At 48.6% G+C, this 16,387-nt stretch overlaps 1 protein-coding gene across 9 annotated transcripts in view; it reads right to left on the bottom strand.

Annotated features, from left to right (window-relative positions):
• The window catches only part of ANKS3 (ankyrin repeat and sterile alpha motif domain containing 3), a 39,077-nt gene extending 22,692 nt beyond the window's left edge, over positions 1-16,385 (bottom strand). For 2 of the 9 annotated variants that reach the window (XM_063654786.1, XM_063654783.1), the window contains exons 1-3: positions 8,906-9,035; positions 8,586-8,781; positions 6,673-6,754 (exon numbers count right to left, since the gene is read on the bottom strand). In XM_063654786.1, coding sequence (XP_063510856.1) covers positions 6,673-6,754; positions 8,586-8,689 — 186 coding nt within the window. In that variant the 5' untranslated portion in view covers positions 8,690-8,781; positions 8,906-9,035. Of the gene's footprint in view, positions 1-6,672; positions 6,755-8,585; positions 8,782-8,905; positions 9,105-11,906; positions 12,079-16,188 lie in introns of those variants that run through there. The other 7 variants (XR_010124377.1, XM_054452590.2, XM_063654781.1 and 4 more) reach the window with 7 other exon arrangements.
• Positions 16,386-16,387: the final 2 nt, after the last annotated feature.

The raw sequence follows: 16,387 nt of genomic DNA on the forward strand, positions 1-16,387 counted from the left end.
AAAATTAAATCAGCTAGTGTGATAGCATGCGCTTGTGGTCTCAGCTACTCAGGAGGCTGAGTTGCAAGGATCCCTTGAACCTGGGAGGTTGAGGCTGCAACAAACTATGATCGCGCCACTGTGCTCCAGCATGGGCAAACAGAGTGAGACCCTGTCTCAAAAAGAAACAAACATACAATCAAAAATTATAAGAGTACATATCTCTTATGATCTCCAGTTTTACCTTACTTAAAAAGACTCTAAACTTACAAGTAGAGGCTCTTTATGGTTCTGGGCTATTGATTCTATGATGTGTCTTAAGGAAGTCTAGTTCATGTCAGCAGGATTATCTGTCAAAGAATTATCTGGCCGGGCATGGTGGCTCAGGTCTGTAACTCCAGCACTTTGGGAGGCCAAGGTGGGAAGATTGCTTGAGGCCAGGAGTTCAAGACCAGCCTGGGCAACATAGTGAGATTTTGTCTCTACAAAAAAAACAGCCAGGCGTGGTGGTGCGTGCCTGTAGTCCCAGCTACTGAGGAGGCTGAGGCAGAAGGATTACTTCAGCCCAGGAGGTTGACACTGCAATGACCCATGATCAGGCCACTGCACTCTAGTCTGGTGATAGAGCAAGACCCTATACAAAATAAAAATAATAATAATAATAATAATTATTTGCAGAAAAAGAAACCCAAATGGCCACTAAAGATATGTATAAAGTATTACAGAAAAATAAAAAAAAAACATAAATTAAAATTAAGAAATGAAAAGATGCTCAACCTCATCAGAAATCAGAGAAAGGCAAAAATCAAAAGGAGACACTCATATGACTATGGGAGCCAAAAAGTCTAACATCCTGGCCGGGCACAGTGGCTCATGCCTGTAATCCCAGCACTTTGGGAGGCCGAGGCAGACAGATCATGAGGTTAGGAGTTCGAGACCAGCCTGGCCAACATGGTGAAACCCTGTCTCCACTAAAAATACAAAAATTAGCCGGATATGGTGGCACACACCTGTAATCCCAGGTACTCGGGAGGCTGAGGCAGGAGAAATGTTTGAGCCCGGGAGTCAGAAGTTGCAGCGAGCTGAGATCACACCACTGTACTCCAGCCTGGGGACAGAGCAAGACCCCATCTCAAAAAAAAAAATTTAAAAAGGCCAGGCACGGTGGCTCACGCCTGTAATCCCAGCACTTTGGGAGGCCAAGGCGGGCAGGTCACAAGGTCAGGAGATTGAGACCATTCTGGCCAACATGGTGAAACCCCGTCTCTACTAAAAATACAAAAATTAGCTGGGTGTGGTGGCGAGTGCCTGTAGTCCCAGCTACTTGGGAGGCTGAGGCAGGAAAATCGCTTGAACCTGGGAGGCAGAGGTTGCAGTGAGCCGAGATCACGCCACTGCACTCCAGCCTGGGTGACAGAGAGAGACTCCATCTCAAAAAAAAAAAAAAAGAAGTCTAACAGCCTAAGGGGAGGGTGTGAACCAGGACCACTATGGAAGTAAGCAGCTTTACACTACCCACTACCTACTGAGACTCACCCACCTCACACAACAAAGACTCTACTTTGAAGAACACATCCTAAGCTCCTGAAGAAATTCCCATATGTGCTTAAAAAGACGTGTAAGAAATGTCAACGGCAGGCCAGGCGCAGTGGCTTATGCCTGTAATCCCAGCACTTTGGGAGGCTGAAGTGGGTAGATCACTTGAGGTCAGGAGTTCAAGACCATCCTGACCAACATGCTGAAACCCTGTCTACTAAAAATACAAAATGAGCTGGGCGTGGTGGCACATGCCTGTAATCCCAGCTACTCGGGAGGCTGAGGCAGGAGAATCGCTTGAACCCAGGAGGCAGAGGTTGCAGTGAGCCAAGATCGCACCACTGCACTCCACCCTGGGTGATAGAGTGAGACTCTGTCTCAAAAAAAAAGAAATGTCAACAGCAGCACTGTCAGAAGAGCAAAGTGGAACCCAACTTAAGAGCCCACTAATAAGGGAGAGGATGAAGGTGACTCAGGCATCCCTCCACACACAGAGCTGTTAGAGTGCGTTCTGCCTGCATGAACCAACATGCTGCTGAATGACACACACAATCTGATATGCTGTTTACACCCATCTTTCAAGATTCAAAACAAGTCTACACATGGCGTAAGGATGCACAGTATGTGATAAAAATATACAATCAGGGACAGGAGAGGTACACACCGGCATCTGGAGAGTAGTTGCCTCTGGAAAAGGAGGAAGGTAGATGAAATAGAAAGGCATATAAAGGGGATTTTGGTTGTGTCTTTTACAAACAACGGGAGAGGAGCTGAGGCAGATGAGGCAAGAGGTTAACATGTGTCACACACAGGTACTGGGTTTGTGTGGTTGGATATCTTACCTCTGTACTCTTTTGAGTGCTTCATAGTATAGGATGCATGATTCTTACTGTGGTAGAAGTGGAAGATGGCAGTTTGGCAACATCCACATTAAGACTGTACTTACACTTCACCCAAAACTTGTACCTTTAGTGCAGGACCATACAGATGTGGTCACACGTTTACAGACACATGTGCAAAGGTATTCTGCACAGCACTGTGTGTAACAGCAAATAGTTGGCAAGGACCTAATTCTATCTGTAGATTATTGTTAAAGAAACTCTGATTCAGCCAGGCGCAGTGGCTCACACCTGTAATCTCAGCACTTTGGGTGGCTGAGGCGAGCTGATCACAAGGTCAGGAGATTGAGACTATCCTGGCTAACATGGTGAAACCCCGTCTCTACTAAAAAGAAAACACAAAAAATTAGCCGGGCGTGGTGACACACACCTGTAGTCCCAGCTACTCGGGAGGCTGAGGCAGGAGAATCGCTTGAACCCGGGAGGCGAGGTTGCAGTGAGCCGAGATTGTGCCACTGCACTCCAGCCAGGGTGACAGAGCGAGACTCCATCTCAAAACAAACAAACAAACAAAAAAACTCTGATTCATCCCTACAGGGAATGCCATGCCACCATAAAAAAAAAAAAAAAAAAGAGAGGCCGAGCACGGCAGCTCACGCCTGTAATCCTAGCACTTTGGGAGGCCAAGGTGGTTGGATCACGAGGTCAGGAGATCGAGACCATCCTGGCTAACATGGTGAAACCCCGTCTCTACTAAAAATATGAAAAATTAGCCGGGCATGGTAGCGGACGCCTGTGGTCCCAGCTACTCGGGAGGCTGAGGCAGGAGAATTGTGTGAACCTGAAGTCGGAGGTTGCAGTGAGCCGAGATTGTGCCACTGCACTCTAGCCTAGGTGACAGAGCAAGACTCCATCTCAAAAAAAAAAAAGAGAAGGGGCTGGGTGCGTTGGCTCGTGCCTGTAATCCCAGCACTTTGGAAGACCGAGGCAGGCGAACTGCCTAAGCTCAGGAGTTCAAGACCAGCCTGGGCAACGTGGCAAAACCCCGTCTCTACAAAAAAAATACAAAAATTGGCTGGGCGTGATGGCACACACCTGTAGTCCCAGCTACTTGCGAGGCTGAGGCAGGAGGATCACCTGAGCCCAGGAGGTCAAGGCTGTAGTGAGCTGAGACTGCACCACTCCACTCCAGCCTGAGTGACAGAGCAAGACCCCGTCTCTTTATTTATTTATTTATTTAGAGATAGTCTCACTCTGTCACCCAGGCTGGAGTGCAGTGGCAACATCTTGGCTCATCGCAACCTCCGCCTCCCAGGTTCAAGTGATTCTCCTGTCTCAGCCTCCCAAGTAGCCGGGATTACAGCGCCAGCCACCTGTATTTTGTATTTTTGTATTTTTAGTAGAGGCGGGTTTCACCACATTGGCCAAGCTGGTCTCAAACTCCTGACCTCAAGTGATCTGTCTGCCTTGGCCTCTCAAAGTGCTGGGATTACAGGAGTGAGCCACTGCACCTGGCCCTGTCTCTTTATACACCAATATAGAACAATCTTCATGATTAAGTTTTTAAAAAAACGCAAGATGGGAGCATGGGGCAGGACCATGAGCGTGTGGGGGTGTATTCCCAGAGTCGCCGTGGGGAGGTTGCCAAGGAGATGCAGGCAGGGTGGGGGACAGGCCTGCAGTGCACCCGCCTTCTGGTCTGCATGTGTACCACGTGCATGTTCTGTCCCAAAATTCTTTGTTAAAAAGAGATACCATGTGAGATTTTCATTATTTCAGAAATTCCCACCAATAAGTGAGAAAAAAACAAACTATCCAATAGAAAATTGGGCAATAAACATAGACAACTCATAAGAGAAATACAAATGGCCAGCCGGGCACAGTGGCTCACACCTGTAATCCCAGCACTTTGGGAGGCCAGGGCGGGCAGATCATGAGGTCAGGAGATCGAGACCATCCTGGCTAACACGGTAAAACCTTGTCTCTACTAAAAATACAAAAAATTAGCCAGGATTTTTTGTATTTTTAGTCCCAGCTACTTGGGAGGCTGAGGCAGGAGAATCTCTTGAACCTGGGAGGTGGAGGTTGCAGTGCGCTGAGATCATGCCACTGCACTCCAGCCTGGGCGACAGAGTGAGACCCAGTCTCAAAAAAAAAAAGAAAAAAAAAAGAAATACAAATGGCTAAGAAATCTATTTAAAAACGTTCAACTGGCTGGGCGCGGCGGCTCATGCCTGTAATCCTAGCACTTTGGGAGGCTAAGGCGGGCAGACTGCCTGAGCTCAGGAGTTCAAGACCAGCCTGGGCAACATGGTGAAACCTCATCTCTACTAAAATACAAAAAATTAGCCAGGTGTGGCGGCGTGCGCCTGTAGTCTCAGCTACTCGGGAGGCTGAGGCAGGAGAATTGCTTGAACTTGGGAGGTGAAGGTTGCAGTGAGCCGAGATCACGCCACTGCACTCCAGCCTTCCAGCCTGAGCGACAGAGCACAAGACTTCTGTCTCCAAAAAAAAAAAAAATTTCAACTACTCTAACAAGGACAAACTAAAATGAGACGCCACAATTCACCCGCCAGATTGACAAAAGGTTGACTGACATCAGGGCTGATGAGGACATGAGAAAATGGACACCTTTGTCTATGACTGGTGGGCAGGACAAGAGACAACCTTGGTAGTGGGAATGCATCAGGACCGCCCGCACTTCCCCTCATTGGGTTTAACAGCCTTATAAAGATATAATCCACATACCAACAAGTCACCTACTTACAATGTACAATTCAATGGCTTCTCGTACATTCACAGTTGTTCAACCATCACCACAAACAATTTTAGCACATTTTTATCACCCCAATCTTCCCATTCCCCAAGACCCAGGAAACCACTCATCTATTTTCTGTCTATGTATTTGCTTATTCTGGACATTTCCTATGAGTGAAATCACCTAGTGTGTGGCCTGTTATGTGTGGCTTCTTTCACTGAGCCTAATGTTTTCTTTTTCTTTTTCTTTTTGAGGCAGGATCCACTCTGTGACCCGGACTGGAGTGCAGCGGCGCAATCATAGCTCAGTGCAACCTCCAACTCCAGGGCTGAAGCGATCCTCTGGCCTCAGCCTCCCAAAGTGTTGGGATTACTGGTGTGCACCACCACACCCAGCCCAGCCTAATGCATCAGGGTTCACCCATGCCGCAGCATGTGGCAGTACTGCATTACTTTGTAGGGCCGAATAATATCCTGCTATACAGATATATATTTTGTTTATCAATTCCTCAGTAGATGGCTCGTGGGTTGTTTCTACTTTTTGGCAATTATGAATAATACTGCTATGAATATTTATGTACAAGGTTCTGTGTGGACAGGCTTGCACCTGTAATCCCAGCACTTTGGGAGGCTGAGGTGATCACTTGAGCTCAGGAATTCAAGACTAGCCTGCACAACATACTGAGACCCCCAGCTCTACCAAAAAAAAAAATTAAATAATTAGCCGGGGCATTGTGGCATGCACCTGTAGTCCCAGCTACTTGGGGGCTGAGGCGGGAGGATCGCTTGAGCCCAGGAGGTTGAAGCTGCAGTGAGCCACGATCTCACCACTGAACTCCAGCCTGGGATACAGGGCAAGACCCTGTCTCAAAAAAATAAATTAATAAAATAAAACACAAATACAATATACAGAAATAACTGCAAATGTATTAAAACTATGTGTAACAGGATATTCCCGGAGCACTGTTTACAATTGCAAAATGTTAAAAACTAAGTTTCTACTAACAAGAAACTCATTAAATTAACTGAGACAGATTGTACACGGAATACTGTACAAAGATAAGATGTCTATAAGATGCCTCTAAGTTACAGAATATACGCAGAATCACACTTGGTTCAAAACACAAAGCAATGTGCACACACTTGCCTACAGACACACCTTTCCACAGCAGAGGAAAAGTCCTAGGGCAGCTCTTTCTCAAACCAAGTGGGCATCTCAGGGAGGTTGAAAAAGAGAGGAAGATCTCTGCCTTCTTATTCTATATAATTTTTCTAAGTGACAGGATTATGAGTGCTATTCACTTTTAAAATATTCTTCCATAATTTTCAGATAGTATTTTCAAAATTATTACAGGAATAGGTGTCTATTTCTACTCACCACTGTATCCTTAATGCCTAAGCACCACTCAACACCAGGCGTCAATAGATAATGAAAATGTGTTGAATAAATGAATGAAAGTTATTTCTGTGCAAAGGAAAATTCTGTAATAGCTTATACTTCAGTAATATGATTCGTCATTTGCTGTGACTACATTACATGCTAATAAACAGGGTCACTTACGTGATTCAGAAAATACTGCACGATTATCTCATGGCCAGCCGCAGCTGCTTCCATCAAAGGAGTAAATCCATATATCGGCTCCCTGCAAGATGTGGGCCACAGTCAGACGATTGGCAGAGACAAGTTCCTCCTGGCAAAAACTCCCTGCTGAAGATAAACCCAGGGCAGTGCACGAGTCACCGATCCCTAAGTGTAGAACACTGCCCCTTTCAAGAATTAACAGGTGAGATGAGAACAGTGAATATAACACATCAGCTCCATTTACTCTTCTGGTGTCTGTCCCCAGGGCTGGTCTTTGTCCTAAAGACAGATGTCTGCCTATCGTCCCACCTGTTGGCTATTCCCACCTGCTACCTCTGAAATCTCCACCTCAATCATATTCAAAAAGCAGTTCTAACTCCTCACTCCTCACAGAAAGCCAACGTCTCCCATCCATTCATCCAAATCCTGGCTTCAAGTTCAATGTCCTCCATGAACCCACTCTGAAAAGCTCAAGTACTAATGATCTAAGCTGTCTCTGCCATGCTTAGCTCCTGAAGCTTGCTTTTCATGCTTGGTTATGCTAACTCGGCACTGTCTTCAGAGGGCTTCCAAATCCCTCCTTGTCTCATGCTGGTTTAGAAGTCAGGAACCATGCATAGGAAATGCTGGTTTTCATCCATCTTAAGACACAGTGTTCATACTTTAACATCTCTCAAGTCAGAAAACATCTTTAAATCAACAGGCGAGTTGAATGTTAATTAATGGCATATTTTTTCTTTCTTACTGGCATACAAAGTTATGAGGTGTCTTAGAATGGATGACAGCCAGAGTGGGTGCTGCATTGGTACCCGCTGCGTTTGTTCAAAGGTGATTATTATCATGACAAGCTTTAGACAACAATCCCACTTCCAACTTATAAAACTCATGACTGGTTTTTTGTTTGTTTGTTTTTGAGACAGAGTTTTGCTCTTGTTGCTCAGGCTGGAGTGCAATGGCACAACCTCGGCTCACTGCAACCTCTGCCTCCTGGGTTCAAGTGATTCTCCTGCCTCAGCCTCCCGAGTAGCTGGGATTACAGGCACCCGCCACCACACCCAGCTAATTTTTGTATTTTTAGTAGAGACGGGGTTTCAGCATGTTGGCCAGGCTGGTCTCGAACTCCTGACCTCATGATCTGCCCGCCTTGGCCCCCCAAAGTGCTAGGATTACAGGTGTGACCACCGCGCCTGGCCAAAACTCATGGCTATTGTTTTTGTTTTTTTTTTGAGACGGAGTCTCGCTCTGTCACTCAGGCTGGAGTGCGGTGGTGCGATCTCGGCTCACTGCAAGCTCCACCTCCCGGGTTCACGCCATTCTCCTGCCTCAGCCTCCCGCGTAGCTGGGACTACAGGCGCCCACCACCATGCCCAGCTAATTTTTTTGTATTTTTAGTAGAGACGGGGTTTCACCATGTTAGCCAGGATGGTCTCGATCTCCTGACCTCGTGATCCGCCCGCCTCGGCCTCCCAAAGAGCTGGGATTACAGGCATGAGCCACCGTGCCCGGCCTCATGACTGTTTTTAAAGCATCACCTCACCTCATCCATACAAAAGGCAAGAAAATGGAAGGAATTTGCATGTGATGTATGACATTTAAATGCCATTCAGTATGTTAGGCCCCTGGCATACAATAAAACACGTAATTCTTACAACTCTATGACCCAGGTGGGTTTCACATAAAGAAAAGGAAGCTGAGAGGGCTTGAAGAGATGCATCTCACAGATGTAGGAAAAGGCCTGTGCCTGGAAGGACTCTGGTCCTACCCCTCATCTTGAGCCTCTCGTGCCGAAGCAGGGTGGCCCTAAACTCTGGTTAGCTGCCTCCAGAGCCACCCTCCTTAGAGTCAGATGACACCTAGGCCACTCCTGTGGCCACTAAAGATGTGGCAATCACCTCACGTTGGCATTGGCTCCACTGTCCAAGAGGAACCTGACCATGTGCTGGTGTCCGGCGCTGGTACAGTGGAAGAGGGCTGTCCAGCCCTGGATGTCTTTCATTTCTAGCTCTGCACCTTGCTTCAAGAGAACACAGAACGTGCGTTACGGCCTCATCTCCTCTGCGTGGGGCGGGCGCCCTCCAGGCGGCCATGCTGCAAGAATCAGAAGTGATTACAAGAGCACACACGAACACCGTGGCCTGCAGTGGTTCGCATCTCTGTCAGGGAGGCCACGGAGCCCCTCAGGTTTCTGGGCCTGAGTTCCCTCGTAGCTCACCTGGAGAAGAAAGTAGGCGATGCTCTCGTTGCCACAGCTGGAGGCCAGCATCAGTGGAGTCTGCCCTTCTGGGGTCGGCACATTCACACTCACCCCCGCCTCAAGCAGCAGGTGCACGATTGTGTCGTGGCCAATGTAGGAGGCATACATCAGCGGGGTCCAGCCACCACCATTCTTCTTATTCAAATCTAACTCTCTCCTAAACAAACGCAAGATATGCTAGACATGGCCAGCCGCCTCGTATGTGGGGTTCACCAAAGCTGGTGGCGAGGCTAGGCCAGGCGGGATGAGTTCACAGGAAGCAGAAGTTATCTGCCACCCTGGACGTTGTGGGGATTGGGGTCAGGCAGGCAGAGAATGCTGACAGTTGCTCGTACACTGCCTTGTGAGGCCCTGAACCTTCGTCTCCTTGCTCTGATTTCGCATCCTCCTAGCCCAAGGCCAGCTATGTTCTTTCACACCACCAAATAGGCAGATGGCACTCAACCAGGGAATATCTGGCAATGTCTGAAGGCATTTTTGGTTCTCACAACTGGGCAGGGAAGGGCTGCTGCTAAACATCCCACAGTGTCCAGGACAGCCCCCACAGCAAAGAGTGATCCAGCCTGGATTGTCAACACAGCCACAGTTGAAAAACCCTGACCACCACAGGCCTAGCATCTACTAGCCCAGTGCTGGGTGGAGAGGAGCAGTGAGGAAAGAAGGGACTCCACCGTGGACAAGTCCCACCGCCACTGATTCATCCTTTGTCACCTCACCCTAAAGAAACATTCTTGAAAAATCTGTGACCAAAGAATCCCATCTTTCTCACTGATTTCTGTTAAAATTCTGGCAATGCATTTTCCCATGGGAAAAAACTGTGGGCTTCCTAGCTGTGACTTTGGGGTTGGGACAAGGGAGTCACATTTAAAATAATACCCACTTGCATGGTTACCTGGGATCCTACACGGTTAACGCCCACAGGCCTTCTTTCCCTTCCCCAGTTCTTGCCTGCAGTAGGGGTAACAACTGGTGACTGAACCCCAGGATCTGTCCCTTTTGTGGGATTCACTTTTTTTTCTTTTTTTTTTTGAAACAGAGTCTCGCTCTGTCGCCCAGGCTGGAGTGCAGTGGCGTGATCTCAGCTCACTGCAAGCTCCGCCTCCCAAGTTCACGCCATTCTCCTGCCTCAGCCTCCCGAGTAGCTGGGACTATAGGCACCCACCACTACGCCCAGCTAATTTTTTGTATTTTTAGTAGAGATGGGGTTTCACCGTATTAGCCAGGATGGTCTCGATCTCCTGACCTCGTGATCCGCCCGCCTCGGCCTCCCAAAGTGCTGGGATTACAGGTGTGAGCCACCGCGCCTGGCCGGGATTCCCATATTAGACCACACCAGGCAACTACCTTCCATTGCCTGGCAGCCCTCAGTGACTCTGGGATGCACACCTGGGCAGCCATTCCAGAAGGTCCTGATACCAGGGTTCAGTGGCAGCCCCTGGCCAGGGGAGCTGCATGGAGATGCCTCTGCAGCAGGGCTCCAATGCACCCAGCTCGTCCTAACACTATCTTCCTTTACACAACAGCAGAGCGTCTCTCTGGGGCTCTCTCACCACTCCTCGTTCAGCCCCACTGCTCCCTTCTGATGCCCCTAGCTCACCTCAGGCCCCATCCTGTGCTTACTGTCAGCAAGCCTCCGCCTCAGTTAGTGTCGAAATCCCATCACAACACAAACGTCTCCCCCTGCTCCTCTGCGGAGCGGTTCTGGACTCTGCATCTTAACAGGACACCCAAAGACTTAAGAGCCTGAGAATTCCAAACGTGACCCTGTGAGGGGCCGTACTGACTGCATACCCAGCTGCCTATGCCTAGAGCTTCCCGTGGAGGGAGCGCAACAGACCACCCTGTACCAAGGTGCACCGGCGCTCCATGGGCTGGGTATGTCTAAGGGAGGGCCACAACTTGGGTACCGGAGACCTGGGGCTTCAGCAAGGCTTTACTTTGGCTCACTGGGAACTGGAAGAGGCACGCAGAGAGAGGGAGAGAGGTCGCTGCACCACAATATCAAATGAGAACCAGGAGACAGAGTTAGGCTGTGTGTGGAACATAAGGGGGTGGAAGTGAGGAGACGACCCTTTTCCAAAAACAAGATGATCACATCCTACTATGGGCAAGATGCAGCCATGGACCCTGCCAGGGGCTTTTTATTGTCTCTAACTATTGTACACAGATTAGCAAAGGGCAGGTGGGCAGTGAGGTCGGAAGGTCATTCCCCAGAGGCACTAAAAGCCCAGCCTCTCTCCTCCTCTGCGGCAGAAGCTAGAGGGGAACAGGGATCACAGGGATCGAATGAACCCTCCGGGAAAAGAAGGCCAGGGATCACTTTCTTTTTTATTTTTTTTGTTTTTGTTTTTGTTTTTGAGACAGAGTCTCACTGTGTTGCCCAGGCTGGAGTGCAGTGGCGCAATCTCAGCTCACTGCAACCTCCACCTCCCGGGTTCAAGCGATTCTCCTGCCTCAGCCTCCTGAGTAGCTGGGATTACAGGTACATGCCACCATACCCAGCTAACTTTTATATTTTTAGTAGACATGGGGTTTCATCATGTTACCCAGAATGGTCTCAAACTCCTGACCTCAAGTGACCCACCCATCTCAGCCTCCCAAAGTGCTGGAATTATAAGTGTGAGCCACCACGCCAGGCCATCACTTTCTGTCTTTATTTTTATTTTGCTTGTTTGTTTGGGCATTTCTGCAATTAGTGAATAAAATTAGTCTGGTTAAAGAATGACTGTTTATAAGCTTCTGATCAAAGTTTACTCCCTCTTTTTCTTCCTAGGAATAAAAACTGCCTTTTTGTCAGGGCTCAGCATCAATGCTTACTGACAGCTGCCCGAGATAAGCAGGTTAACCTATTCTACACGCATTAAACATCCACAACTGTGTGCAAAGCCCCATCACGTGGGATCCGAAGCCATCACTGCGCTACTCAAAATGTGAGAGGAAGTTCCCCGAGATCTCTTACCGCTGCACACACTCCTTCACCACTTCATACTGGCCGATGGAAGCAGCTGTGTGAAGATCCAGGGGGACATCCAGCTCCTCCCGGCTGACCTGTGCCCCGAGCCCGTGCCACATGGACAAGCTGCGGTTCAGGAGTTCCGGCTCGCTGGCTTCATCGCTGAGCTCAGACATCACTGAGGAGGAAGGCCCAAGGGTTAGATCTTTCCTGGCTGGTTGTTCCAGGGCATGAAACAGGCTGGTCCTGCCCTTGCTACACCACTGCACTAGCAGACTGATAACCCAATGCAGTCAACCCTGGGAGTAACTCAGACAAATTTATTTGCTGAAATAATATATGGTTTGGGCAGTCCCATCCATGCTAAATCTGGTGAGCTTGCTACCACACCAGTAAAGAGGAGCACATATAGTGAGGCATTAACTGTGGAGTACCTGCTCCTCCTTCCATCCGCAGGCACCAGGTAAAAGAGAATTTTCCATCAACTCTAGGAACCTGACAACCTCTTGGATGGGCAGTAAAGAAATGCTAATTGGGTTATTTAACCAAATCAGTTCCTTGATGTGGTGGGGAAGAACCCTGGATTTGGGGTTTGATCAAAATTCAGCTTGGATCGGGTGCGGTGGCTCACACCTGTAATCCCAGCACTTTGGGAGGCCAAGGTGGGTGGATCACTTGAGGTCAAGAGTTCAAGACCAGCCTGGCCAACATGGTGAAATTCCGTCTCTACTAAAAATACAAAAATTAGCCGGGCATGAAGGCCAGCGACTCGGGAGGCTGAGGTAGGAGCATCACTTGAACTGAGGAGGCGGAAGTTGCGGTGAGCGAAGATCACACCATTGCACTCCAGCCTGGGAAACAGAGCAAGACTTTGTCTCCAAAAAAAAACAAAAAAAACAAAAAAGCAGCTCTGCTACTTAGCAACTCCAATCCCTAGTGCCTCACTGTCTAATGGGGACATATCTAAAAAGGCTGCTATTATGATACATAAAAGAATGGATAAACAAACGGTGGCACATCCGTATAATGGATGCTACTCAGCATTAAACACAAGGATCCAACAGTTGACATGCAACACATGAATGAATTTCAAATGCTTTATGCTAAATGGAAGAAGCCTGCCTACTGTATAATTTCACTTACATGATATTCTGGAAAAGGCAAAATTAAAGGGTTGGAGGTTGGGGCAGAGAGGGAATTTGGGGGACGATAGACCTGTATGACTGTGACGGTGGATCTGTGACTCCATGCCTTTAGGAAACCACAGAACTGAACACCAAAATGAATTTTACTGTATGTAAATTTTATTTATTTTTTTGAGACAGTCTTGCTCTGTCAGGCTGGAGTGCAGTGGCGTGATTTCAGCTCACTGGAACCTCTGCCTCCTGGGTTTAAGGGCTTCTTGAGCCTCAGCCACCTGAATAGCTGAGATTACAGGTGTGCGCCATCATGCTAGGCTAATTTTTGTATTTTTAGTAGAGACGGGGGTTTCACCACGCTGGCCAGGCTGGTCTCGAACTCCTGACCTCAGGTGATCCACCCGCCTCAGCCTCTCAAAGTGCTGGAATTATAGGCATGAGCCACTGCACCTGGCCTGTAAATTTTAAACATAAATTAATTTTTCTGGAATGGTTATGAAATTGAAAATTTCAAAAAAGAAAAAATAAATTTTTCTGAAAAAAATAGAAAGCAACTCCCCAATAGAGAAACCAGGATGTGATTGGTGGCACGCAGCAACGGTCAACTGAATAGGAATCCACTTAGGCATCCTTTGAAGAGAGAGCTATGGGGGGGAAATATAACAGGCCAGTGAACTGGTGGGGTGACACTTTCCCCGAGATGGGCCTACATGGGTAACGGCACACCAGGAATCCCCAAATCAAGGCCAAGTCATCAGCTTCCTAGTAGAATCCTTAGGTACAAGAGTGCCAGGAAACAAGAGTAGGAAAGGGAGCAAAGGCGAAAACAAAGGCCTTGTACAGGTGCTATGGTAGTTAATAGATGCGATGAGGACCTCAGTTTCTACTAAAGAATGCTTCCAAGCCCCAGGTGACAGCCAAGATGGCTAAAGAAACAAGCCACCAATGTGGGGGACAAACACTTCACAGGCCCTTGGTGAAGAGTGTGTGTAGGTGCGGTGGGGCAAGCAAAGCCCTCCTTCCTGGAACCACCACCTCTTCAGCTAGCAGAGCCCAAGATCGTGCAGTCCCCTTCCCTCACTTTGCAGGTGAGAATCCCACCCTAACAGTCCTGGCCAATGAAGCCTGGATAAGAAACCAAATGAGCTGAGGGTCAGTTCAGAGTCCCTTCCATACCTCCCTCAAGCCTTCACTGGGCATGTCTCTTCCACTCCAGAGGCCTCCTGCAGGGTGAGGCCATGTTCTCTATTTATTGGAGACTTGCATATCTGACACCTCCAGACGTCTGAAGGACAATCAGAACCAGACCAAGCGTGACGGACCACTTGAAGCCAGGAGTTCGAGACCAGCCTGGCCAAAATGGTGAAATCCCATCTTTACTAAAATTACAAAAATTGGGCCGGGCATGGTGGCTCATGCCTGTAATCCCAGCACTTTGGGAGGCTGAGGTGGGCGGATCGCGAGGTCAGGTGATCGAGACCATCCTGGCTAACATGGTGAAACCCCGTCTCTACTAAAAATACAAAAAATTAGCCGGGCGTGGTTGCGGGCGCCTGTAGTCCCAGCTACTCAGGAGGCTGAGGCAGGAGAATGGCCTGAACCTGGGAGGCGGAGCTTGCAGTGAGCCGAGATCGCACCACTGCAGTCCAGCCTGGGTGACAGAGCGAGATTCTGTCTCAAAAACAAAAAAACAAAAAAACACTGAAGTGAAAACTAAAACGTCCCATCCCGAGTGGTGTGGTGTAAAGTAGCATTCGAGATAAGACGTTTTAGTTTTCATTCAACTTTTTGGTTCTGTCCATTCTGAAAATGCTAAGTATCTGTTATCTTTACAATGAATCCTAAAGAAAATGTGGTACTTAGACACAATGGAGTATTATTCAGCCATAAAAAAAGAACGAGATCCTATCATTTGCAAAAACATGGATGGAAGCGGAGATCGTTATGTTTAGTGAAATAAGCCAGGCACAGAAAGATAAATATTGCATGTTCTCACTTATTTGTGGTTATCTAAAAATCAAAACAACTGAACTCATGGAGATAGAGAGTAGAAGGACGGTTACTTCTACTGTAACCAAGGCTGGGAAGGGTAGTGGAGGGTGGGGATGCTTAATGGATACAAAAAAAATAGAATGAATAAGATCTAGTATTTGATCGCGCCATGCACTCCAGCCTGGGCGACAGAGCGAGACTCCGTCTCAAAAAAAAAAAAAAAAAAAAAATCTAGTATTTGACCGCACAACTGGGTGACTATAGTCAATATAATCTAATTGCACATTTTATTTATTTTATTTATTTATTTTTTTTTGAGACGGAGTCTCACTCTGTTACCCAGGCTAGAGTGCAGCGGCGTGATCTCGGCTCACCGCAACTTCCGCCTCCTGGGTTCAAGTGATTCTCCTGCCTCAGCCTCCCGAGTAGCTGAGATTACAGGTGTGAGCCACCACGCCAGGCTAGTTTTCGTTTGTTTAGTAGAGATGGAGTTTCCCCATGTTGGCCAGGCTGATCTCGAATCCTTGACTTCAGGCGATCCGCCCGCCTTGGCCTCCCAAAGTGCTAGGATTACAGGCGTGAGTGAGCCACCGCGCCCGGCTGCACATTTAAAAATAACTCAAAGAGTATAATCAGATTGTTTGTAACACAAAGGATAAATGCTTGAAGAGATGGAGACCCCATTTTACATGTGATTACGAACTGCATGCCTGTATCAAAATCTCTCATATACGCCATAAATATATACACCTACTACATACCCACAAAAATTAAAAAATTTTTAAAAATCTTAACAAATGTGATGCTGGTGGTAACTGTCACGCCCACAGAGGAGGTCTGTGAAAGCACCCAGGCACCCCCTCTCGCCCCGTGGAACCGCATCGCAAAGGTAGCTCACTGGCCTCCGGGCGGTCCCTGGCAGACAAACCCGTAACTCACGGCAGTGACGCTTCCCGACGACCCCCGGCCACATCCCCACAGGAACGCTACGGCGCACTGGGCATTACTGTCCCGACGCCACAACCACATAAAGAAAATGTGGGGGCTCGGTCCTCCAGTCTCGCGGCGAGCAAGTGCAGCGCGGGACGCCCGAGCGCCGGGTCTAGGCGGGCAGCAGGTGCCGGCAACTGCTGGGGCCGGGCCGCCGCGGAACCCACCTGTGCTGGGCCTCAGGCCTTGCGCCGCCCTCGGGCTGCCGTCGCCAACCCCCCGAGCAGCTCGCCGCCACGCTCCCTCGCCGGGCCACCGCCCCCGGCACCCGCCCCGGAAGTAGTTGCGGGAGGGCGCGGAGCACGCCGGGAAGCTCGCGGGTCGGCACCGGCACAGCTCCCGGGCGCCGTGGAATGCACACGTCCC

Source organism: Pongo pygmaeus, chromosome 18 (genome assembly GCF_028885625.2).
Source record: "Pongo pygmaeus isolate AG05252 chromosome 18, NHGRI_mPonPyg2-v2.0_pri, whole genome shotgun sequence".
Taxonomy (NCBI): domain Eukaryota; kingdom Metazoa; phylum Chordata; class Mammalia; order Primates; family Hominidae; genus Pongo; species Pongo pygmaeus.